Source organism: Chlorocebus sabaeus, chromosome 15 (assembly GCF_047675955.1).
Source record: "Chlorocebus sabaeus isolate Y175 chromosome 15, mChlSab1.0.hap1, whole genome shotgun sequence".
Lineage (NCBI taxonomy): Eukaryota > Metazoa > Chordata > Mammalia > Primates > Cercopithecidae > Chlorocebus > Chlorocebus sabaeus.
The window spans coordinates 60,324,795-60,351,783 of NC_132918.1; the positions used below are offsets into that span (position 1 = coordinate 60,324,795).

General features: G+C 38.1%; 1 protein-coding gene across 3 annotated transcripts in view; it reads right to left on the minus strand.

Annotated features, from left to right (window-relative positions):
* Positions 1-11,496: 11,496 nt before the first annotated feature.
* COL6A5 (collagen type VI alpha 5 chain) overlaps positions 11,497-26,989 on the minus strand; it is a 122,927-nt gene continuing 107,434 nt past the window's right edge. Inside the window, exons 39-41 of one of the 3 annotated variants that reach the window (XM_008009169.3) lie at positions 25,426-25,522; positions 24,467-24,711; positions 11,497-12,309 (exon numbers count right to left, since the gene is read on the minus strand). In XM_008009169.3, coding sequence (XP_008007360.3) covers positions 12,284-12,309; positions 24,467-24,711; positions 25,426-25,522 — 368 coding nt within the window. In that variant the 3' untranslated portion in view covers positions 11,497-12,283. Of the gene's footprint in view, positions 12,310-19,305; positions 19,335-24,466; positions 24,712-25,425; positions 25,523-26,989 lie in introns of those variants that run through there. The other 2 variants (XM_038002893.2, XM_038002894.2) reach the window with 2 other exon arrangements.

Genomic DNA, 26,989 nt, shown 5'->3' on the forward strand with positions numbered 1-26,989 from the left:
ATCCTGAATTTTGGCTCTGAGTTAATGTTTTCTTATTCCTGGGGGATCTTACAGTTAAAATTTCAAAAAGATAAACTGTCTTTGGAAACTATGTGAAACACTCATTTCCAATCAGCCCTGTTCTTATGGAAAAGTCACACTTTGCCTAATGAAAGAGAAAGTTTGCAATTTTTATTGACTTTTTCCCCCTTTCATTTGCAATGTAACAATTTGTAACTTATCTTTGAGGAAGATTCCCTACCAGGAAGTCTCTGGAACTGAATTAGTCTGTTGAGTTAGTTGAATGATCACTCCCTATCATCCATCTTTCATTCCATACTATGGGGCAAAACACTGAGGTTCTACAGGGATTGCAGGGATTAAGCCTGTGCTATTTGTGATTTTCTTCCTACGTGTGGTCCAGTTTAAGTAACACCCAAAATGGAAAACATGAACCACCATGCACTAGCATGGACTATGCATGGGTGGGTATTTCTATCTCTTTTTAATGACAAAGGTACAGCTATTATGGAAATAGTTTGAAAGTTCTTCAAAAAATTAAAAATCCAGCAATCCCACTTCTGGGTATTTATCCAAAGGATATGAAACGAGTATGTTGAAGATATGTCTGCACTCCCATGTTCATTGCAGCCTTATTCACAATAACCAATCATGAAATGCCCATCAATGGATGAATGGATTAAGAAAATGTATATATACACAATGGAATACTATTCAGTCTTAAAAAAAAAAAAAAAAAAGAATCCTGTCATTTGTGACAACATCGATGAACCTGGAGGGCATTATGTAGGCAAAATAAATCAGGTGCAGAAAGACAAATACCACATTATTTCTCTTATATGTGGAATCTAAAGAAGTCGAACTTATAGAAACAGAGTAAAATGCTGGCTACTCGAGGCTAGGGAGTAGAGGGATTGGGGAGATGTTGGTCAAAGTATTCAAAATTTCAGTTAGGGGAATAAGATCAAGAGACCTGTTGAACATCATGATGACTATAGTTAATGACAATATATTATAAACTTGAAAATTGCTGAAAGTAGATTTTTAAGCATTTTTACCATTAAAACCCAGCAAGTATATGAGGTACATCTGTTAATTAGTTTGATTTAGCCATTCTACAATGTATACATATTTCAAAAAATTATGTTGTATACCATTAACGTACAAAATTGTGTTTGTTAATTTAAAAAATAAGAATACATTTAAAACATAAAGACAAGGAAGCTGAGTTTCAGATATATTAAGTGTGTAGTGACAGAAACGATGTCTACCCACATCTTCCGAATTCCAATGCCACTGTTTTTGTTTGACTTCAAGTATTTCACTAAACAACACATTATAATAGAAATATTTCCTGTGTATTGTACATCAGAAAACAAAGGAAGCTTTTTGCTCAACAAGGTGGGTGACCACGCACATCTATCTCTTCTTGGAATCCCTTTCAATATTAAAAAGAAAAAGAATTTAAATGTACAAGGACTGCTAAGGTTTGGGTATTTGTCTCCTCCAAACCTCATATTGAAATCTGATCCCCAATGTTGGAGGCGGGGGCTAGTGAGAGGTGTTTGAGTCCTAAGGGTGGATCCCTCATGAATAGATTAATGCCTTACCTGAAGGGGGTTATGGGGAGGAGTTCTTATTCTATTACTTCCTGTGAGAGCTGGTTGTTTAAAAAGCCGGCACCTTTCCTTTTTCTTTCTTTCTTTTTTTCTTTATTTTTTTCTTTTTTCCTGAAATAGAGTCTCTGTCATCCAGGCTGGAGTGCAGTGCATGGTATCAGCTCACTGCAACCTCTGCCTCCTGGACTCAAGTGATTCTCCTGTCTCAGCCTCCCAAGTAGCTGGGATTACAGGCTTCCACCACCATGCCTGGCTAATTTTTGTATTTTCAGTAGAGACAGGGTTTCATCATGTTGGCCAGACTGGTCTTGAACTCTTGACCTCAAGTGATCCTCCCACCTCTACCTCCCAAAGTGCTGGGGTTACAGGCATAAGCCACCATGCCTGGCCCCTTTCCTGTTTTGCTTCCTCTCTCACTGGTAATCTCTGCACACACTGGCTCCCCTGACCTTCTATCATGAGTGGTAGAAGCATGAGGCCCTCACCTGACGCAGATGCCCAATCTTGAACTTTGTAGCTATCAGAACTGTGAGTCAAATAAACGTTTTCCTTTATAAATGACCCAGCCTCAGGTATTCAGTATTCCCTTTTTTAAAAAAATTTATTTATTTTTCTTTTTCTTTTCTTTTCTTTTCTTTTTGAGACGGAGTCTCACTCTGCTGCCCAGGCTGGAGTACAGTGGTGCAATCTCGGCTCACTGCAACCTCCACCTCCGAGGTTCACGCCATTCTCCCGCCTCAGCCTCCCCAGTAGCTGGGACTACAGGCACCCGCCATCATGCCCGGCTAATTTTTTTTGTATTTTTAGTAGAGATGGGGTTTCACCGTGTTAACCAGGATGGTCTCCATCTCCTGACCTCGTGATCCTCCCATCTCGACCTCCCAAAGTGCTGGGATTACAGGCGTGAGCCACCGCACCTGGCCGGGTATTCCTTTATAGCAACACAAATGGACTAAGACAAGGACAAAGAGACTGAGAGAATATACAGCCACAAACAAGGATTAACACAAATTTTTCAAAGAGAGAAATCTTTTTGAAGTGGTGACTTTCTTTCTCAGCAGAGTGGAGAAACCTATAAACTGTGTCAGGAAGAGATACAGAAACCAATCTGATTCTTCCTTTAGAAACTTGGAAAATCTCAGGATTTAAAACGGTGAATACAGCAAAAGATGTGGGTAAGGTGTGAATCTGAGTATAGAGGGATTGACTAAAATCTTTCATGCAAAATGGTTGGGTTTTTAGGTTCTCTTTCTCTCTCCAGAGTTGGTTGACAAGTTCCTCCTGTATACAGAGTTTCTAATCAGTTATTTGCGGTCACACTGTTAAACGCAAACAGCCTGGGTTTACGTACATTTGAGGAAAGTTTTCAATATGAAAAAGATACAAACCAACAGAATAAGCAACCTGGATAAACAGAAAATACAGAGAGAGCCAAGGAAATCACTAAGAAAGTGAAAAAAAAACACAGAGAAGTAGAGAATAGGAAATAGAGGATAAGAAATTTGGGGAGGTCAGTCTGGGATATTGAACTTTCAACCAATAGAGAAGAGGAAATTGTCAAAGAAATAATGTAAAAAGATTTTCAGGACCGAAGGACTTGACTTGCCAGATTGAAAAAGCTCTCCATGTGTCCATGTCAATTAATGAAAAAAAGGAACCACACTAAGATAGATCCTAATGAATATTAGTTCACTTATTGGACTAAATTTGGTGAATAAACTTTAGGACACCAGAGATAAATACATGATACCGAAAGCTTGTGGTGGGGGACACCTCACATACAAAGAAATGGAAATTAAAGTGGCATTAGACTTCTTAAACCAACACTGGAAACTATAATGACACAGGGCAGTGTGGTCATAATTTGGAGGCAGCGATGCTCAACATATAATTTTTTGTTTATTTGTTTTGAGACAGAGTCTTACTCTGTCACCCAGGCTAGAGTGCAGTGGCATAATCTCAGCTCATCGCAACCTCCGCCTCTCCATTTCAAGAGATTCTTGTGCCTCAACCTCCCAAGCAGCTGGGATTACAGGTGTGCACCACCATACCCAGCTAACTTTTATATTTTTAGTAGAGACAGGTTTTGCCATGTTGGGCAGCTGGTCTCAAACTCCTGGCCTCAAGTGATCTGCCTGCCTTGGCCTCCCAAAGTGCTGGGATTACAGGCATAGGCCACCGTGACTGGCCTCAACACAGAATTTTATCCCAGATAAACCATGTATTAGTTTCCTGTGGCTTCCATAACAAAGCACCACAAACTGGGTAGCTTAAAACAGCAGAAATTTATTCTGTCACAGTTACGGAGGCCAGAAGTCCAAAATCAAGATGTCAGCAGAGTTAATTTGTTTTAGAGGCTATGAGGGAGAATCTGTTCCATGTTTCTCTCCAGGTTGCTGCTGTTGTCAGCAATCCTCAGTGTTGTTCCTTGGCCTGTAGATGTGTCACTCCAATCTCTGCCTCTGCCTTCACATGGCCCTCTTTCCCCTGTCTGTGTCTGTGTCTTTATAAGGTCTTCTTATGAGGACACCAGTCATAGGATTTAGGGCCCACTCTAATTCAGTATGACCTTATCTTAACTAATTACATCTGTGAAGATCCTAGTTCCAAATACACTCACATTCTGAGGTTCTTGGTGAACGCGAATTTTGGGGGAACACTACGCAATCACTATAAACTGTCACTCAAGTGTGAGGGCAGAATTAAGATATTTTTGGGCAGATAAGTACTGAAAAACTATCCCTGCAATGCACTCTTTTTTAAAGAAGTTACTGGAGAACGTACTTAAAGTAAGTAAATAAACTAAGAAAGAGGAAAACATGAGACCAGCCAATAGAGAATAAGGAAACCAGAATTAAGAGTTCATGCAGAGCAGAATGGGGAACTCTGGGAGTGAAGTATCCAAGGGCAAGATAAATTAAATGCTAAGTATTTGATATCTTAAAATATTTAGAAATTAAAATCGACAGTTGTTTGATAGAGCTGAAACTCCAAGATAAAATAGAAGTTCAATGAGAAAGTGAACATATTCACAGTCCCTTCTTGGATCAATATTGAACAATATTTATATAGTTTTAAAAAAGCAACCCTAACTCTTAACAAAAACTCAAGGGTCTATATCAAGAAGGTGAGAATGAATAATTATAAGCTAGATAAATTGCTAAATATTAATCGTAATAGAAAGTCAGCAGATAATGTCTAAAATATGACATGAAATTGCAGTATTGGCATGTTATTTAGAAATAGGAAGGTAAAAATTGAAGAAACTCATAAAAGTATAATATGTTGTTTTAGTCCATTTGGGCTGCCATAACAAAATACCATAGACTGGGCAGCGTATGAACAAGGGAAATTTATTTCTTGCAGTTGTAGAGGCAGGAAAGTCCAAGATCAACATGCCAACAGCTTGGGTATCTGGCGGGAGCCTGCTTTCTCATAGGTGGTACCTTCTCTCTATGTCCGTGTATGGTGGAAGAGACAAACTCCCTCAGACCTCTTTTGTAAAGGCACTGGTCCCATTCATGAAGACAGATCTAATTACCACCCCCAGCCCCCGCTACAAGGTCTCACTTTCTAATACCCTCACTTTGCGGGTTACAATTTCAAGGCATGAATTTTGGGGGACATGAATATTCAGAACTTAGCATGTGGTAACTTCTGGAAAGTAGAGGTGGGCAGAAGAAAGGTAGTGGCTATCTTTCATTATTAACTTTTTAGTATTCGATTTTAAAACATGTTTGAGCAAGTAATATTTTTTATAGCAACACAGATTAAAGAAATAGAATATAATACACATAAGAATTATCTAAAGAGTGTGTTAAAATGCAGCTTCTGTGTTCGTATCTAGAGATTCTAATTTAGTCAGTCTGGAGGCACCTGTGCAGTGGTGCGATCTCAGCTCACTGCAATCTCCGCCTCCTGGGTTCAAGTGATTCTCCTGTCTCAGCCTCCTGAGTTGCTGGGACTACAGGTACATCCCACCTCGCCTGGCTAATTTTTGTACTTTTAGTAGAGACAAGGTTTCACTGTGTTGGCCAGCTGGTCTCGATCTCCTGATCTGGTGAACCACCTGCCTCGGCCTCCCAAAGTGCTAGGGTTACGGGCATGAGCCACTGCGACTGGCCAGGACCATGCATTTTAACAAGGCTGATGAAATTCTGATAGAGGTGGTCCCTGAACCCCACTTTGAGAAACACTTGTCTAGAAAACAGCTACAACATGGTGGGGACATCAGCTTGAGCTGGTTTCTGGTAGAGGTCAAGCAAGTTGGAGTCTACGTTAGTTGTATCCATCCCCTATTGGTATTGGGGTAAAACAGTGTTGCATGCTAAAACCCTGCTTAATCAAAAGTTATTCTAACTTTAAGAGTGAGTGATGAAACAAGAAACCTAAATGCTGATGTCAGGACATGTTGTCAGGCAGCTGTTAAGTCTTCTGCCCAGGCAGGCTGCTAACATTGGCAGAAACCCTGGGGACAGTCACTCCTGTGTGTGTAGGGGGCTGAACCAGCCTGCTGCTTTAAAGAAGGCATATGCACAAGGACTGTCATGGACCCTGCTCCACCATGCGATCAGCCCGTTGCTATGCAATTAACTATGAGTTTGAAGGTGCCGGAGGTCAGATCCCAGTCTGTGTGGAGAACCTTAGACATGTTTCCAATAGGAATGCCGAAGTGAACACTATTGCTGAAATCTGCTACTTACCCAGCAACAGAAGTGTCATCGTGACTGCAAGTCTACTGTAAAAGGTTTAAAACGCCATGATCAGCCCTCTCCAAAATTCTACACAACCCTGTTCCTTAGCCTACCCTGAAGGCTATTGCCAGCTTCCCAAATGGAGTCAGTTGGGATGGTTCCCAACTTCTGCTGAGGAGCTGCTGTGAGCCAGACACCATATAAAGCACCTTAATGTGCCAAATCGCACAAAACCAGTTTCACAGATGAGAAAAATGGAGGTTCCAGAAAGTTAATCCACAAGTCCAGCATCACATAACCAGCATGTGGTAGAACAAGTTTTACTCTTTCCATAATTCCAAATTGCATCTTGGACACATCTTTAAGCCTACGGGGCATCAGATAAGATCATTAGCCTCAGAGCTGCAGAGTGTGGTCCATTTATCACTGCAAATGTGTTCACGGAACGGAATTCCTGCTGACCTGGCATAACGATGCTCACACAGGCACTGCAGAGGTTGCTGAACACAGCAACACTGCACAAGAGACGTGATGGAGCTCCTGCGAGAGTCACCAAAACACTGACATAACTGTGGCAGCAATGGATAGCCAGGAGACAGCCACGGCCAGCCACACAACCCAGGGGAGGGGATGAAGTGGTAAAATAGGGGGTTATAGAAAGAGGGGCTGATTTTAAACAAAGACCAGTTCTTAAGATAAAGTCACTAGTCGAAGAGTATCAGAAAGTAGCTGTAGACACCAAAGAAAGTAGTAAATTCTTAATCACAGCATTCATAATATGAAGGAATTTTAGGGACGATTAGCCCAGCTCCCTCATTTTACTGAATATGAGGATGAAGAGGAAGTAGATAGTAAGAGTTAACGTTATTTGAGTATCTTCCATATGTCAGGTATTGGGCTAGGTATGATCTCATTTAATCCTATAAGGCTGGTAAAAATTTTATCCCCATTTTGATGATGAGGAAGTCAAAGCCCAGAGAGATAGAGATTCATTCAAAGTGGCACAGCTAGTTAGGGGTAGAGCTAGGGTTAGGATTCAAGCACCTGATGCCTAATCCTGGCTATTTTTCTCTGTACCATATAACCAGTTTCTCTTCCAACAAGAATGTGTGCAAATAGTCTTTGGAAGAACCAGGCAAATCCAGATCTAAATCCCTTTTTACCTTGGATTGTGTGACTGTCTCTCTCTGAGTTCAGAATCCCTTATTAAAGGAATGGAGATAAGGATATCTTACTCTTGCTTTTGTTGTCAGCATTAGATGAGATAGTGTATATAAAGTACTTATTATACTATCTGGCACATAGTAAGAACACAATAGATTTTTTTTCTCTTTTCTTTTCCTCCTTCCTCTTGCCTTAGGTGTGGAAGTAGTATCTATTTTATCTTTTTAGTATTTGTCCTTTTAGATAGTAGTCATTATATGCTATATTGATCTTCCAGAGAGATTGACTATATATTTATGCACATATCAGGGCCCACATAGTGAGGTATTTGTAGGAATATGTAAAAATAATTTTAACAAATTTAATGCCCAAATGGCTCCTTTGCCTGTATTCCAAATATAATTAAGTTGCATTTAGCATTGAAGCCACCAGGAGCTTTACAAATGCTGTGTCCAGGCTGCATTCCACAGCAATTCCGTCAGGATTCCAGGGGTGAGGTGCAGGCATTAGTAGTTTAAAAATCTCAAGTGATTCTAGCAAATTACTAAATCAGAAACTCTTGGGTGAGGCCTAATCATACATATTTTAATTAGCCCTCAGGGGATTCTGATACACACTCAAGTTTGAGAACCACTGGTCTAGACACCCAGTCTTCTCCACTCCCTTATCTTCTGTCCAAACCCATCAATGATCATATCCCACTACTTTTAAGTATTTCCCTCATATGTCAACTAATTTCCATCCTGAGCACCATTATCCATTCTTGCCCAGATAACTGGTTACCCTGTGACTAGTTTTTCTTCCCTCCAGTTCCCTCCCTCTTCTTTCAGCAGCCAGTGTGAGCCACAATAAATGTCTAACCACGTCTCTTCTCCGTCTTCAGGGGCAGCCCATTACCTCCAAAATAGAATCTAAACTCTTCAGCCTGGTGCACAATGCCCTCTGAAGCTGGCTTGGGCTAAGCTCTCTATCCTCCTCTCCTATCACTCCTTGACTCCATTTCAGCAGTGGAGAGAGTCTAGGGGTTTCAAGGTGGATAACGCACATCTAGAGAAGAAATTTGGTCAAAAGAAAATCCCAGGGTTCTGGGGCTGGATCTCTGGTAATCTTGCAGTGGGAGAGGTGTTCTGGAAGTACAGACAGGTTACTCTAGAAAGATGGAAAAGGGTTCCAATTTAGGGAGGCTGACTGGAGATGCACAAACTTTCAACTGTGCTTATTCAAATTTTCACCCCCACTGCTTACACTCAGATAAAAGATCTAGAAATTAGGTTTGAAATGTCAACTGCAGTTTTCCAGAGCTATCACAGGATTCTTAGTCATCTGTAATTCTGACCAGCTGTTCTACAGCACATTTTCTCATGTCACGTAAGGCTGCAGTGGGTTGACCATGGGTCATTTCTGCATAGAACTCGGAAAAATGGGTGCTTAATGCACATACCATGGCTCCTTTTTGAAGGCATGCTCTTCTGCTTATAGATCATCCCATATTCAAACTGGATGTTGTGGAATGGTTCAAGATTTTTTTTTTTTAATTTGCTACTTTTAAAGGCTTTTTAAAAAAGGCACTTCAGCCACTCACCATACATGCTGTGGTCTCAAATTTCCAATCACACTGGCCTCCATACAAGTCAATTTCTCCACTTGCCTTAGTGCACAGACACACAGCTCTTTCTAGCTTTTGTTTTCTCATCATTGCTCATACCAGTTCCCCTCATTGCCATCAAACCAAACCATATTTATCCTTCAAGGCAAGTTCGTTCACTCATTCATCAAATCTTTATTGCATGCCTTTTAAGTGCCAGGCACCATCCTGGGTACTGGGAGCACAGCGATAAACAAGATGGAGAAGCTCACTTCAGTGCCTCTTGGGGATATTGACAAATGAATGGGTCATTATAACTCTCCCTAATAAGGACCCAGAGGGAGAGATCCGGGTACTAGGAGAATATACGGTGGGGTTGGGATTATCAACCCCCCTGTATGGAAGGTGTTCCTAAGCAGGTGAGAGCCAGCCTGGAAGAATAAATAGGAGGTAGAGAGTCGAAGAGGTTCCTTGCAGTGAGAACAGATTGGGCTGGAAAGGTGAGCAAAAGTCAGATTAGAAACTGACCTATAGAAACTCCTTCTAAGGCATGAAAGGATTTTTCGTTGTTATTGTGAAGAAACTGGAAGGAAAGTATTGTGAGCCTTTAAGTGGAGACCTGGTGTGAATCCCATTTATTCTTTGAAGTCTTCTTCAATTATTTAAATCCCAGGTGATTTTTTTTCCTTCTTTGATTTCCAAAGCAATTACTGACTGTACTTAGCAGCCTGACTCTGAATTCATGCACTGTATTTTTATTAACCTATGGTCATTCTCTGATGTTGGTTGTTGACATTTTGTGCCCACAGCACACATTCAGGTATTATATTTTTTGCTTGAATGCCCAAAATTTATTTTAAAGCTCCCTGTATTTACAGTGTAATTGCTCCTCCAAGGAAACAATGCCACTTAGTATCACCCATCTTGGCTCTTATGTGCATCAAATTGTGCTGTGCTCTATGCAACCTCAAATGACCAGATATAAAATTAATTTCATATATTGATCAACATTATGTGGCATATCAGTGAAGGGGACAAGTTTCCCAGATGGTCAATGTTTAAGAAGAACCATTATCTCAGAAGGTTACCTAAGTCTAATGACCTTGACTTAGTGCAAACTCCTCAAGGTCAAGTGGAGTTATCTAATTAAAAAAAAAAATCCCTCTCAATTCCTAACATAGTCCTGGATATAGCACAAGGATTTACTTGAATTTTGCATTTTTATTACTTAATTTACTCTTTTAAATTGTGGAATGTCAGGCATTGAAATATGTATAGAGAATATACATATTTCATAAGGAATGTACATCTTTTCCATCACCCAGTTTAAGAAATAAAACATTACGATGATAATTGGACCCCCATTTTACCTCTTACCACTGAAAGATAACCATTGTCTTGAATCTGGTGTTTGTCATCCCCACATATGCCTTTGCGTTTTCACTCCAGTTGTCAGTAGCCATAAACATTGTGTGGTATTGCTTCTCAGGTTTTAAAATGTTATATAAATGGTGTCATAATGTATCCTTCTGCAACTCTTTCTGGTTCAATATTATCTCTGAAATTTGTCTGTTTGCAGATACAGCTCCAGTTTATCAATTTAGCTGCTGTATCATATGCTATTGTATGAGTAGGACCACATTAGGACATTCATGTTGGGTTCAGCTCCTCTCTAAAACACACAGTGCTGCAGCGAACATGTTTGTATTTGGTTCCTGGCATGTATATGTGAGAGCTTCTTACACATAGCTGTAGAGATCTAGTAGTGGGTTTGCTGGGTTTTAGGATATGCATATCATCCATCTAACTAAATATTGCTACAGTGCTGTTTAAACAATTTACAATCCCATCAGCAGAGGGTGAGTTCCTGTGGCTTCACATTCTTGATAATCACGTCATTTTCAGATTTAGGTATCTGATGTATTTTTCATGCGTATGTTTAAACGCGCACACACACACACACACACACACAGACACACACACACACACACACCCCTACACATATCAGAGTTCTTAGGGGAAAACAAAACTTTACTAAATGAGTAGAGTTGAATCTGGAACTTATCAGAGAGCAATAAATGGTTACTATAAAAATCTCAGCAACTTATAATTAATTGGATTATTTTTAAATTACACAAATAACATCAGTAAGGTCAAGGACAATTATACAAATAACATCAGTAAGGTCAAGGAAAAGTACAAAATAGCCTATGGTATTATCCCATTAACATAGTCATTTCATTTTTTAATATAATAGATGCTCATTGACTTGGTAATTACTTGTTGCCTTAGCCAAATTGAACGATTTGTTAAACTAATTCACTGTTAGCTAATTTTACATTTTATGTAAATGTTTCAAATATATTTAGTCTTCTACTGGTGTTCTATTAGGGTTGAATTAGACCGTAGTTAAATAATAATGATCAGAACAAACTTCCAAGTCAGACTTGTTTTTATTTTAGCAATTATCTCTTGCTACATTGTAATTCCCAAGAACATCTCTGGTCACATAGAGTATCTGTGCTTTTCCATAATTCTTTTGCTGCAAACATTCAGTATACAAAAAGCAAAGCATTCTAAAATATAAACAAAAGATTATAGCACAAAATAGAGGTTCATAAAATTAGCCTCTGATCACTTTTTTCTTTTTCACCAATTCCATTCTTTTGTTAATGTCCTTGTGAAGAGCAAGCACTAACTATGGGTGATAGTATCCTGACAGGTGGGTTTTCGAGGACAATCACTGCTAGATGAAATGTTAGGTTCATCCCAGAACCAATGACATGGGCGTGGCTTTCCAGTTTTAAGAATGAGTAGAAGATATTCCTAGGAAATTCCAATTCTAAATGCTTTTAGAGGAGTCCAATCTGAGATATAGATGTGAGGAAAATAATGACAATCTTTTTCAGACAGATACATCATAAAAATCGATGCCTGAACTGTGCAGAGCTTTCAAAGAAAAGTTAACTCTTATACGTCGGTTTCCCCAGTTCTCAGGAGAAATGAAGTCACTCCTGGTTTGTCAGGTCTTCTTACTGATGTCTTCACTCAGAAAATTCTTCTCCTCAGATTTGAGGTGGAGAACAAATTTAGCATGCTATTAGCCAATTGTTTTTGTGAAAAGTCCCTGTCATTTACCACACTACCTCTAATAGATAATTATACATTCTGGTTAGAACCACATGGGATTACACATGTCAGTGGAGCTATCTTCTTTTCTCCTATGATGACCTTGTGTCTTCGCCATCTGCAAAATATAAAAATATTCACTGCTTTTAATGTCATTACATTTGTTCAAAATGTTCCTCCAGGGTCTGCTCCTTTATATGCCACATATAAAACAAACACAATATTTTTGTCATTTTCAATGGTCAAAATAGAAGTCCAGCTCAGGGTGATGTGATAATAGAAATAAATGAACAATATATAAGGAGAATCATACACATAATTCTTCCTGGAAGAATGCTGGTACATTAATGATTTGACATTCCATGTTTAGCAAATTTAGTGGTTGGTATTAAGTAGGTGCTTGAAGGGGTGTGCAATAGACAATATCAAGGTTCTGTCCAGAATCCTTCTAATCTTTCTTTTTTTAACATTAATTTCTAGGACAATATTCCTTCATTTTCTGTCTTCCCCTTCTTGACCTCCCTCCCCAACCATTGCCATATGAGCTTTTGCTTCCAACATCAGCACCTACTATTCTTCGAGGACTGCTGTTAGCTACTGGACCTGTTTTAACCACATGCACCATGAGTACCTGGAGTTTACATTCCTCTTGACAGCAGCTCTTGACCAATCAATAACCTGGGAGGAAGTAAGAAATTCCAACTTTCTCTTTATCCAATTTGCCAGTCTGTGTCTTTTAATTGGGGCATTTAGCCCATTTACATTTAAGGTTAATATCGTTATATATGAATTTGATTCTGGCATTATGATGCTAGCTGGTTATTTTGCCCATTAGTTGACACAGCTTCTTCATAGTATCGATGGTCTTTACAATTTGTTATATTTTTTGCAGTGGCTGGTACTGGTTTTTTCTTTCCATATTTAGTGCCTCTTTCAGGAGCTCTTGTAAGGCAGGCCTGGTGGTGACAAAATCTTTCAGCATTTTCTTATCTGTCAAGGATTTTATTTCTCCTTCACTTATAAAGCTTAGTTTGGCTAGATATGGCATTCTGGGTTGAAAATTCTTTTCTTTAAGAATGTTGAATATTGGCCCCCACTTTCTTCCGGCTTGTAGGGTTTCTGCAGACAGATCTGCTGTTAGTCTGATGGGCTTCCCTTTGTGGGTAACCCGACCTTTCTCTCTGGCTATGCTTAACATTTTTTCCTTCATTTCAACCTTAGTGAACTGATAAGCAACTTCAGCAAAGTCTCTTGCACATTGATACAAAATAAATGTGCAAAAATCACAAGCATTCCTTTACACCAACAATAGGCAAGCAGAGAGCCAAATCATGAGTGAACTCACATTCACAATTGCTACAAAGAGAAAAAGATACCTAAGAATACAACTTACAAGTGTATGTGAAGGACCTCTTCAAGGAGAACTACAAACCACTGCTCAAGGAAATAAGAGAGAAGACAAACAAATGGAAAAACATTGCATGCTCAGGTATTTCACAATCAATATTGTGAAAATGGCCATACGGACCAAAGTAATTTATAGATTCAATGCTATCCCCATCAAGCTACCACTGACTTTCTTCACAGAACTAGAAAAAAACTACTTTAAATTTCATATGAAATAAAAAAGAGCCCATATAGCCAAGACAAACCTAAGCAAAAAGAACAAAGCTGGAGGCATCATGATACCTGACTTCAAACTATACTACAAGTCTAGAGTAACCAAAACAGCATGGTATTGGTACCAAAACAGATATATAGACCAATGGAACAGAACAGAGGCCTCAGAAATAATGCCACACATCTACAACCATCTGATCTTTGACAAACCTGACAAAAACAAGCAATGCGGAAAGGATCTCCTATGCATTAAATGGTATTGGAAAACTGGCTAGCCATATGCAGAAAACTGAAACTGGACCCTTTCCTTACACCTTATACAAAAATCAACTCAAAATGGATTAAAGATTTAAACGTAAGACTAAATCCAGAAAAACTCTAGGAGAAAACCTAGGCAATACCATTCAGGACATAGGCATGGGAAAAGACTTCACAACTAAAACACCAAAAGCAATGGCAACAAAAGCCAAAATTGACAAATGGGATCTAATTAAACTAAAGAGCTTCTGCACAGCAAAAGAAACTACCATCAAAGTGGACAGGCAACCTACAGAATGGGAGAAAAATTTTGCAATCTATCCATCTGACAAAGGGTTAATAAAATCTATGAGGAACTTAAACAAATTTACAATTAAAAGAAAACAACCCCATTAAAAAGTAGGCAAAGGATATGAAGAGACACTTCTCAAAAGAAGACATTTATGCAGCCAACAAACAAATGAAAAAAGGCTCATCATCACTGGTCATTAGAGGAATGCAAATAAAAACCACAATGAGATACCATCTCACGCCAGTTAGAATGACGATCATTAAAAAGTAAACAACAGATGCTGGAGAGGATGTGGAGAAACAGGTACGCTTTTACACTGTTGGTGGGAGTATAAATTAGTTTCAACCACAGTGGAAGACAGTATGGCGATTCCTCAAGGATCTAGAACCAGAAATACCATTTGACCAGCAATCCCATTACTGGGTATATACCTAAAGATTTATAAATCATTTTACTATAAAGACGCATGCACAGGTATATTTATTGCAGCACTATTCACAATAGCAAAGACTTGGAACCAACCCAAATGCCCATCAATGATAGACTGGATAAAGAAAATATGGTACATATACACCAGGGAATAATATGCAGCCACAAAAAACAATGAGTTCATGTCCTGTGCAGGGACATGGATAAAGCTGGAAACCATCATTCTCAGCAAACTAACACAGGAACAGAAAACCAAACACTACATGTTCCCACTCATAAGTAGGAGTTGAACAGTGAGAACACATGGACACAGAGAGGGGAACATCACACACTAGGGCCTGTCAAGGGATGGGGGGCAACGGGAGTGATAGCATTAGGAGAAATACCTAATGTGGATGATGGGTTGATGGGTACACCCAACCACCATGGCACATGTATACCTATGTAACAAACCTGCACATTCTGCACATGTATCCCAGAACTTAAAGGATTAAAAAGAAAAAAAAGAAAGCCTAACTCTCTTGCCTCAGCTCAGGACATCTCTGCAGCCTAATTTAGACGCCTGCGTTTCCTCGAAGGATTGAGCTTAAGCTGCCCTCTATGGGACTTCGCCTGAGATGACACCCTTATTTGCCTTCCACTCCTTCCCTGTCTTGCTTCCTTCCTTACTGGTTCTCCTGTGAGGACTCCCTCAATAACTCACATGCACAGAAATTCTCAACTCTGGGTTGGCCTCAGGGGAATCTGGTCTAAAACAGAATCTTAGAGAGGCTCCAGCCTAGTCGTCTTTTAGAAATTTTGCTTACAGCCACACCTCAAAGGAAAACAAAACATCTATGTCTTGCCTTGAACATTTTAAATATGTATTTTTTTCATTATGAGTTTAAGTGGTTGAAAAAGATGTACATTGTGACATATTATAAAAACCGACATTTAAAAATAAAACCTCAACATTTCTCTCTTAACTTATCCAACAGAGTCTACCATTATTTACTAAAAATATACGCAAACATGCTCATGTTTAAATGTCAGATAGTTTATAGTGTTCATTTCTCTCCTTAAATTTGTATTTCTCTTCCACTTTCCCCATAGAATTTCATTCTAACTCTAATATGTTTATATGCTTTAAAAAATTTTGTTTGTGTAATCATAATTCTCTGTAAAAATATATATATTTAAGTGTATGTTCTTATTTTCTATGACGATAAACTTCTATGTATTAACACTTTTTAAAGATGAATTATCATTAGAATTTATCAAAACAATATATATATTTAAATTTTGGTAATTCTATTAAGACAAAAAGTAAACATTTTTGCTTGAAATACATTTATTAATGAAATGGATAGTTTTTCCCTGTTATTTTTACTTATTACTGTTTTTGCTAGAGTAAGGCAAGATTTAATATCAGAATTGATAGAATTATTAGTATCTATTGTTATATATTTAAGCACTGATAAATATTATTTATATCAATGGATCTTGAAGGAGTTTTATCAGAGCAATGTCAAACAACTATTTGACTTCTTTCTGAATCATATCCCAAAAATCACCCAGTAATCTTTCAAAAAGTTTTACAAAAGAATCAGTTATCTAGTCATTTAGATGACATTTTCTAATTTCTGAGAAATATTTTTTAAAAGTGCTTTACCAAATTTATCAAACAGCTATTAATTATACCCGTTACTCTTTTACTGAGAGGCACTGTATTTATCTTGAAAAACTAAAACGTTTGGAAAAGTTTAATATTGCTAAATTAAGCACACTTGACACTTATATTATCAGTATATTTTTTGATAAAATATTTTAATCATCTTTTCTGTATGTTTTTACTTCAGAATTTTGAAACTTCAATTTAGTTCATTCACTTTATGAGAAATGTTCCCCATGTAGCCTAATTGGAAGAAATGGTCTTTATTGTAAAAGCCAATCCACACACGCTCTGCCTTTGAAAGAGTCTAATCTCATCTCTCAGTTGAAATAATTATGGTATTGGGGGTTCCTGTGATGATATCTTACTATGATTCTATCCCAAGATAGGTTGATAGCTCTTGCCATAGTGGGTTTTTGTTTTGTTTTCTGTTTTGTGGCTTTTGTTTTTTGTTGTTGTTTGTTTTTGTTTTTTTGTTTTTTGCCTGACAAAAGAATGCTTGCTCTCTGTTTTAGTCTATTTAGGATGCTATGACAAACTACCATAAACTGGGTGACTTATAAACAAGACAAATCTATTTCTCTCAGTTCTGGAGGCTGGGAAGCTTATGATCAATGCACTGGCCCATTCAGCATCTAGTGAAGGACCTGCTTTCTGGTTCAAACGTGGTGCCTTCTCACTAAATTTTCACATGGTGGAAGGGAAGAGGAGTCCCTTTGTCTCCTTTATTATAAGGACACTGATCCCTCCATAAGGGATCCACCCCCACGACTTAATCACAAATGTCCTAACTCCTAATACCATGATCTTGGGGGTTAGGATATCAACATATGAACTTTGGGGGGACACAAACATTCAGGCCATAGCATTCTTCATCAGTCTATCTCCAATACACTCACTGTTTGTTCTCATGGAAATCCCAGTCAGGAGAGATACACCCTTTGACAATAGTTGGGAAATGGGAGGGGCCAGATTACAAAATGAAATTTATCATCATTGCTATCACCCTCACTCCATGATACACCGGAATTCAAAACGTTCTAACATGAGTTCAAATACTCCATTTCTAGCAACACACTTCTTCCTTAACAGAAGTATGTACAGGATGGAAAAGATTTGAAGCCTTACCTGGGTTTATGGTGCTTTGATTAAAGAAAGACTACAGACAGAATATTTTTAAATGACTCCTAGTTTGACAATCCCCACTCCACCCCACCCCAAATACCTCCCTAGAAGGGTTTTACATCTAGGGCAAAGCACCACAATTAGATTCAGAATGGCCAAGAGATGTGCCGTTTAGTGTGTGTGAAGTGGGGGATGTTTTTAAAAGGGGATGCAGAAAAAGATGCCCTTCTGTGATTCTTCAGACACAAATACATTCTCAGGTAGATGGAGCCCTTTAAGACTAGCCTTTGAAATCCACGCACTGGAAAACCTTTGTGTGTCACCCAGTATGTATACCCCAGTATAAAAAACACTGGCCTTGTCCAAGCTTTTCATTACACTGAGAAGAAAGTTTAGGACCAGAGCAATCAGGTAACTTCTCAAGATCATAAAACCAGTTAGTGACAGAACTAAAACTAGCACTGGAGTCTCCTCATTCCCAATCTAGTGTTCTTTTCACCATAATCACTAGCTCTAATATCATTTGTTATCATTACTGTTATCATCAACATGATCACAATTTTAAATAGTAGCTAACATTTATTAAGCTTTTACTCTATGCTAAGAGCTGTTTGAAGTACTTCATATTCATTTACTGCTTACATTAGCCAATGACATAGGTTATATTATTATCCCCATTTTGCAGATGAGGAAATGGAATCTCAGAGAGGCAATGTGATATGCCCAAGATCACATGACCAGTAATTACAGAAATAGGATTCAAATTTACAGCTGGCTCCAGGATTAACTCTTTCAACTCCTGTTTCCTGAAGTGTTTTCTACAAAATACTAGCCCTATAAAATGCTGTTAAAAGATTCTGTGTCCAAATTGGTTTGATTATATCTGTTTTCTCAGAATATTAACATAATTTAATATTCCATTAAAGACAATAAAAAGTCCTGCAGAAAAACCCATATCTACTTATCAGTGATTTCTAGAGAAATGATTTTTTTCCCAAATACCTATTCATATATCCAATGAAAGGACCCCTATTAAAGAAGTCTGATTTAGACTTGATATTTATAACACTAGGTCAGTGGTTCTCAAACTCTGGAGGCTCCACCTCCAGAATTTCTGATTCAGTAGGTCTGGGGTACAATCCAAGAATCTGCATTTCTAATGAGTTCCCAGATGATGCTGATGTGGCTAATCCAGGGAACAAACTTTGAGAAACACTACAGTTGATACTGGAAAAATAAAGACTAAGAAACAAGCCTTGGGTTTGGCATAAAGAAAAAAAGATACAGTTCCACTTAAAAATATCTACATCAAATTGTTGAAAATGTACTTTATAATGAGCAAACAGAAAATCTGTCCTTTAAGTAGAAATATATAATGAAAATATCAAACAAATGGACAGGTGAAAAGGAAAGTTCAATCTCTTTAGGAAAACAAAAGATGAACAAAATAACATAAAGTGATAATTCTATACAATGGATTTATATTTTTAATTGTCAAATAGATGATCAAACTTAGATAATTCAAATAGGGATAATACAAGTTGATTATATTCCAGGGATAGTGTGTACTTTGAGCTTTATATGCATCATCTTCAACTTTTCAACAACTCAGAGATAGATTTTATTATTTCTGTTTCATGGCCTAACTTTAAGGTAAACTTATTTTCTATAAACATAGAGTATAAATCACTATGACGAAAGTATTGGATTAATTACTGTGAATTCTTACGTAAGATGCTTCAGATGTCTGTAGCTTCCATTTCCTTATCTGCAAAAAGATAAAGTACAACTCAGTGATTTCCAGTCACTAAGCTTTCATGAGTGCAAGAAAAAGTCAAGCTGATATTTTCTGAAGAGACTCAGATTGACTTCAGGGAGCAGGACTGGCCAAGTATAACTAACCCAAGCTGTTGTCTAGAGATCTGAGAGAAAAAGAATTAAAGACATCATCTATTTCTAGATGTATAACATATCATTACAATAGAAAAATGCAGAAAACTTTTGGATAAAATAATGAAGAATAATAACAAACAACAAAGATGCACACTTGATGATAATCCTTTTGATTCTACCAACCTTATTATTTTCAGCAGCAAATCACCTTGAGATATGTAAAGCTGTCTAACAGGAATGATTCAACCAGGATTTATAGCAGTGTTTTGCAAACTTGAATGCACATTGGAATCACCTGAGAGCTTCAAAAAACAAAACAAAACAAAAAAACAAAATAACTGATGCCTGTGTCTTACCTCTAATGTAACTTAATTGATATGGGGTGTGGGCAAGACTTTGGACTTTAAAAAAAATAACTAGGTGATTCTAATGTACAGACAAGTTTGGGAACCACCAATTTACAGGGTTCTTTCCTGTGAGTAATTTTTAATTATATCCCCTGCTATAAACTGAAATGTGTCTCTTGCCCACAAATTTATATAGTGAAGCCCTAACCCCATGTGACTGTATTGAAGATAGGGCCCTTAAGGAGGCACTTAAGGTTAAATGAGGTCATAAGGGTGAAGCCCTGATTTTACAGAATCATTACCCTTATAAAAAGAGAAAGTGACACCAAGATCCTCTTTCTATCATGTGAGGACAAGGAGAGGAGGCAGCTATTTGCAAGCCAGGAAGAGAGCCCTCATCAGGAACCTTATAGGCTGGCACCCTGATCTTGGTCTTCCAGCCTCCACAACCATGAGAAAATAAATCAATGTTATTTAAGCCACCCAGTCTATGGTCTTTGTTATGGCAGTCCAGGCAAACTAATACACCTCCTCTTCAACCCACTGTTTCTGTTTCTGATCTACCCCTTATTCCTTCCTCCAGATGTTTGTAAAGCATCCTGAATCAGAAGTTACCAAAACAGAGTCACTAGCAAGGCACTAAACCTCTTTGAGTCTCAGTTTCTCCATCTACATACTAGGGATATTAATTCCTGTCTCCCACAAAGGGTTTTTAAGGGAATCCAATGAAACCATGGGTATGAAATTATCTCACAGACAGTACAGCTATTCACATGGGCAATCTGTGTCTGGTTCTCACCACTTTCTCTTACTCAGCTTTCCTCCCTTTCAACCACCCACTTGATTTCTCATTTGTGTCCCTTCCTTAATTTCACCTGCCCAGTATGTCTCCTGCCCACTGGGTCACCAGTCATTTGACCTCACTCCAACTCCCTGGCTGTCACATATTTCTCCTTTAGAACAGGTCTGCTGGTGACAAGTTCTCTTAATTTTCCTTCATCTGAGAATACCTTTATTTTGTCTTTATTCCAGAGGGAGAGGGATATATTTATTGGATATAAAATTCTGTGTCCATAGTTCTTTTCTTTCAGTACATTAAAGAGAAAAAAAAAGAAGTTGTTCCACTGTCTTCTAGCCTCCGTGGTTTCTGATGAGAAATCGACAGTCATTTGAGTTGTTCCCTTATTTTGTACCATAGTTTTTCTTTAGCTGCTTCAATATTTTTTTCTTTATCCTTGGTTTTCAGCAGTTTATGATGTGTCTGAATTGTTTTGCTTCAATATTTTTTTCTTTATCCTTGGTTTTCAGCAGTTTATGATGTGTCTGAATTGTTTTTTTTTTTTAGCTGTTAAAATCTGTAAATTTATATCTTTTAACAATTTAGGGGTAATTCACCAATTTGGGGGAATTTTTGGTCATTGTTTCCTAAAATTTTTTTTTTTGGCATGAATATTTCTACTTCCCTTATGGAATTCTAGTGAAACAAATGTTAGACATTCTGATACTCAACAAGTCTCCAAGGTTCAGTTCGCCTTTTTCTCAATCTTTTCTCTCTTCAGTTTGTATAACTCTATAATTAATCTTTCTTCAAGTTCATTGACTCTTTTTCTTTTTCTTTTCTTTTCTTTTCTTTTTTTTTTTTTTTTTTTTTTTTTTTTGAGACATGGTCTTACTCTGTTGCCTAGACTGGGGTGCAGCAGCATGATCATAGCTCACTACAGCCTTGACCTTTGGGGCTCAAGCAATTATTCCACCTCAGCCACCTGAGTAGCTGGGACTATGTACAAGTGCAAGACACCACATTTGACTAATTTGCTGTTGTTGTTGAGATGGGGTCTCACCATGTTGCCCAGGCTGGTCTTAAACTCCTGGGCTCAAGTGATCTGCCCACCTCAGCTTCCCAAAGTGCCAGAATTACAGGTGTGAGCCACTGCACTCAGCTTTCACTGGCTCTTTCTTCTCTCATCATCATTCTGCTATTAAGCTCATCCAGTGAATGTTTTAAAATTTTAGATATTGTATTTTTTACTTCTAAAATTTCCTTTGGGTTCTTTTTTGTGATCTCTATTTCTCTGCTTGAAAATGTCTTTCCATTCATTTAAAGTTATTTACATTTACCTCATAGAGCATACTTATAATAGCTACTTTAATGTCTTTGATCATTGCAACATTAGAGTCACCTTGAGGTTGGCATTTGTTGGTTGTCTTTTTTTTTTTAAGAATTGTTCACATCTCCTGGTTCTCTTTATGTTGCATAATTTTGGATTGTATCCTGAACATTTTGAATATTATGTTGTTTAGACTCTAAGTACTGTTATGATTCTCTGTAGAATATTTTTGTTTTAGCAGGCAATCATCTCAGGTTCAGCATGCAAGTGCTGTCTGATTATCTGTGAGTAACAGTCACAGTTTAGTTTCTTGGGCCTTTGCTATCCTTTCTGGGTCTTTCTTATCTATGTACAGTTTAGGGAAGAGCCTGAGACTTATATAGGTCCCCTAACTACAAGTAGAGTGTTCCTTTGTTCAGCTCTCTTCTCTCTAAGGTTACCCACACATGCTGGCCCACGAGGTCTTCTTTTCCAGTTTCTCTGGCCAGAACTACTTGAGACAATCACTATGACAGTTACTGCTGTTACTACTTGAGACCATCATTACAAGTTCCTACTGTTACTGCTTGAGACCATAATTATGAGACTGAACAAAGGGACAAACGTAGAAATGAAAACTTAAGACAAAAGAAACTTTTAAAGGAAGGGGAACAAGGGAAGAAGAAGAGAGCTCCCTGCTTCTAGTGAGCAAAGTCAGTCCCTGAGCTTCCACTGCCCTTTGTATTTATTGAGTAGCAAGAGCAGAGAGGAGGTAATGATGGGACAGCTGCTTAATTGATCGCAGGTTCATATCATTACTAACAGGCTTCAGATGTACCTAATTACAAGAAACACTTGCTTTTGGGGCATGACTGCCCTCAGCATTCCTCCTGGGTGGCATATGCAGTGGGTCAGTTTGCCAACATTCTGCATTTATGAGAACAGTTTGCTGTTTACTCAAATAGCCTCCAGTGGTATACTGAGTTGATCACAACCCTCACTCTTTCAGCCTTCAGCAAGAAAGAAAGGGTCTCTCTTTAATTTTAAGTGTCTAGCTTTCCACTTAGCTGCCAACTGATGCCTGCCTTCAAGGCAAACCCATAAGAGAAAAGGGGAAAAAAGTAGGACGTCTTTAATGCACAGGGCCTCTTTTTTCCTAGTTCTTCTGGCCAAAAAGATGGGGTTTCTAAGGAGGTTCAGCCATCTACTTCACTGCCACACAGTTCCTGTACTTGGACTTGCCCTCAGCAAAAAGCCTCAAAAGAAAAGAGAAAAGAAAATGAGAAACTCATGCCCCTTCACAATATATGTGCTTTTGCTTACTTTTCAGAGTCCTCAGGTAGTTGCTTTTTGTATTTCATCCAGTATTTTCAGTTGTAATCAGTGGAAAAGATAAGTGATATGGGCTTATTCCATTTTGAAACAAAAACGAACTTATTCCATTTTGATGAGAACCAGATATTTTAATATACTTATATTTAATTTTTATTTTATTTTATCTATTTTCTCTCTGTGTGTGTCTGTATTTTTCCTATTTTCTCTATATTCACTTCTCTTATTTTCCATCATTTTGCTGATTTTGTTCTCTCTGCATATAGATATACCTACAATTATACCCATATCTAAAACTATACATATGTTTATGTGTGTGTGTGTGTATATATATATATATCTAGAGCTTTAACTATATCTATATTTATAAATATGTTTACATATATATATATATATAAACTTTTTTGAAGTGTACATACATGCCTCTGTATGGGATTTTATTATATAAATATCCCAAAATTTATTTTTTTATTCTGCTTTTATAAACATTTTACTACATGATTTTTGGTTAATATGTATATTTCTATTGGGTATATACAATGAAGTAAAATTGCTGGGTCATTGGATATACATATTTTCAGCTTTAGTAGATACCCAGGAATATTTATTTTAAAATCATTTCCCACATGACTCTGGGACACAGAAAGGACTGTGAATCACTGCCGTAGAGCCAATAGCTTCCTGCTGTCCATCTCCTATTTTGCTTTTAGCTGTACGTCCATTTCCCCACCCAGCCTATAAAGCTGCCCACAGTCTCCACACAGATCTCAGAACCATGGTGGCCTTGTCCTCTCCATGTCCCACTGAGGCTGAGGCTCAGCTAGGGGCCTCCATCTCAAACCAAAAAAGCTCTAGTTGCTAAAGGAGAGAGCAGATATCGAGTATTAAAACTCTGGAGGCTCCTTGCACAGTTCCCCCTCACCCCGATCTTGGACAAAGATGCAGGGCTGCTCCTGCTTACTTGGGACCTGCTGTCCTTGTTCTTGTCCCTCCCACTTCCCAATTTCCTGACTCCACACCAAGCATTTATACCTGCTTGTAATTCTGAATATGTCAACAAAGACTATTTTTTGCCTTTCTGAAGTTTTATCTCCCTTGGATCCTTAGATGATAAGCCCCTCTTTTATCCTCATCCTGTCATCTCTGCCTCTCCTAGTGAATTCTAACTGCTCATCTTCCACCAGGGGAAAATCCAAACAAAGGTACTTGAGGGTCTTCAACTCTATGGTACTCAAGATTACCTTCTTTTTCTTGCTGTTTATCAACCACTAGAGCTGAAATTTCTTCTGCATGTGCTTTTTCCTTGTCTTTCATTGACAATTTCTCAGTTGAAAAGAGCAGGTATAACTTCTGCATCAAATCAGTAGCTGTCCCAGAACCATTACTATGATTGTTCCCTAATATAAGGAAATGTTGTACCTGGGAATCAAATTCATCAAACAGCTCACCATTTTCTGTCTTTATTTCATATATACCAGGAATAAGTCTGAAGTAATAGAGAAGAGAGATAAAAAATTAGTTAGCCAAGTCCCCTGAAAGATTAAATGTGAATACCACCAGATAATATAAGAGGAACCCATTTTATGTATGTGATTGGAATAGTCCAAGTGCAGTTCACGAATGAAATTTGACTTGTGCAATTTTCTAATATTCTGAAGGGAAATTAGACATTTGTCTCTGCAGTTTAGAATTCCAAACCAATATAATTTCTATCATTAAATTTTTATTGAGTACTTAGCGTTGTACTTTGTAAAATCAAACTTCAAAGAATCTTTCCTGCCAATCTTCATATGTGTTTTGTTTTCTAAATGGCCAAATGTCATGTTTTGTTTTTTATGTTTTTATTCTGCTCTAAAATTGTTACATGGAATCTTTGATATAAGTTTTGTGTTTTGGCAGTAGCCAATATTAGAGTTATGTTATCTAGTTACTGAGAAGGTACTAATAGGAGGCATTTTTGGTAAAACAAACAGAAATGGAAACATTTGAAACAGTTCTTTCAAATATAAGTCCTGTTCTATCTGTGATTAATTTCAGACCTGTGTTATCATCACAAACGAGTAGCATTTAAAACACACACACACACACGCACACACACACACACTTGGATCTTAAAAACTAAAATGCTGTTCATTTCACAGTTTTCTTAAGGACTGTTTCCAGTTGTGGTATGATGCAAACTTGGAATTTCTCAACTCACAGTACAGTGTTTTCTGTGCCACCGTTCTCTGGGTTGGGAGAGGTCATGTTAACACATGTGGCTTTCATATCTTTGGTGGGATATTTGTTGATGGCACCTGGAGAGAGAGTGGGCTGGTTAGTCTACATTTTACCCATCTACATTATTATCTCACCCAAAGTCAGTTCATCTTTTCATGTGGTTGGCAGTGTTTTCAAGAACAACTTTTATAACGGACTTGGCAAAATAGGTACACTCTAATATGGAAATTGTTTGTTCTTGGCAGAGTCAAGAAGATACAGCCAGTCATTGAATAAATAATTCCAATGCTCTATCACAAATTTGTGATATAATTTAAGGACATCTCTAAATTCTTCCTATCATTTGTTTCTTTCCCTATAAAAGGAGGATCTTTCTAGAAGACTCTTATTTTTTAAAAAAATTTTATTTATTTTTTATTTTTTGAAATTACACTTTAAGTTCTGGGAGAAGACTCTATTAGCTATTGAAATTGTCTGCCCTATTTATCTTGGGGTTGGGAGAAGCCACATTTTTACTTGCTACTAAATATAACCGCTAAATTTCAAGATTCCTGAGAACTATGTAAGCCCTGGGGCTTTATGCATTCCAGAAAACCCGCATCCTTGTGATTCTCTAGTAAACTTGCAGCAGCTGCAGAGACCATTCAATGTAACCTCTGCCACATTCCTAATTCCCAGCACAGGCTACGATTTGTTTGATGTTACAAGGTTTTGGATGTGCTGCTATATGCTTGTCTAAAGTCACAACACATGGGCAGAGGCTGGGGCAGCCACCCTCAAAGCCCCACTGTGTAACGACACCCTTAAAAATCCCTGCCAGCTGTCTGGAATAGAGGCTTTAGAGGAGATTTGTCCCTATGGCTCATAAGAATTCAAGTCAGGGTCGGGCGCGGTGGCTCACGCCTGTAATCCCAGCACTTTGGGAGGCCGAGGCGGGCGGATCACAAGGTCAGGAGATCGAGACCATGGTGAAACCCCGTCTCTACTAAAAATAGAAAAAAAAAAATTAGCCGGGCGCAGTGGCGGGTGCCTGTAGTCCCAGCTACTCGGGAGGCTGAGGCAGGAGAATGGCGGGAACCCGGGAGGCGGAGCTTGCAGTGAGCCGAGATTGCGCCACTGCACTCCAGCCTGGGCGACAGAGCGAGACTCCGTCTCAAAAAAAAAAAAAAAAAAAAAAAAAAAAAAAAAAAAAGAATTCAAGTCAGAACTAAGGTTAATTTATAATGACAAGACAAAATAGAAGTCCTTGGAGTAGGTGGAGGGCAGTGTCACTGCGATATTATTTATTACAGCAGTACACCTTGCTAAGGGTTTAGTAATTAAAGTATGATTTACGAGACAAGAGCATAGCCCTGGGGTCAGAATGTGAGGGGTTGAGTCTAGAATTTACTAATTATTACTTGTGAGATTTTAAGCAGTTTATTTAACATTTCTGAATCTCAGTTTTTTCACTTACAAAATGGGGTTATAAATACCTTTCTCTGAGGACTGCACTGAAGATTAAATGACACAATCAATTTACAGAACCTGACACATAGTAAACA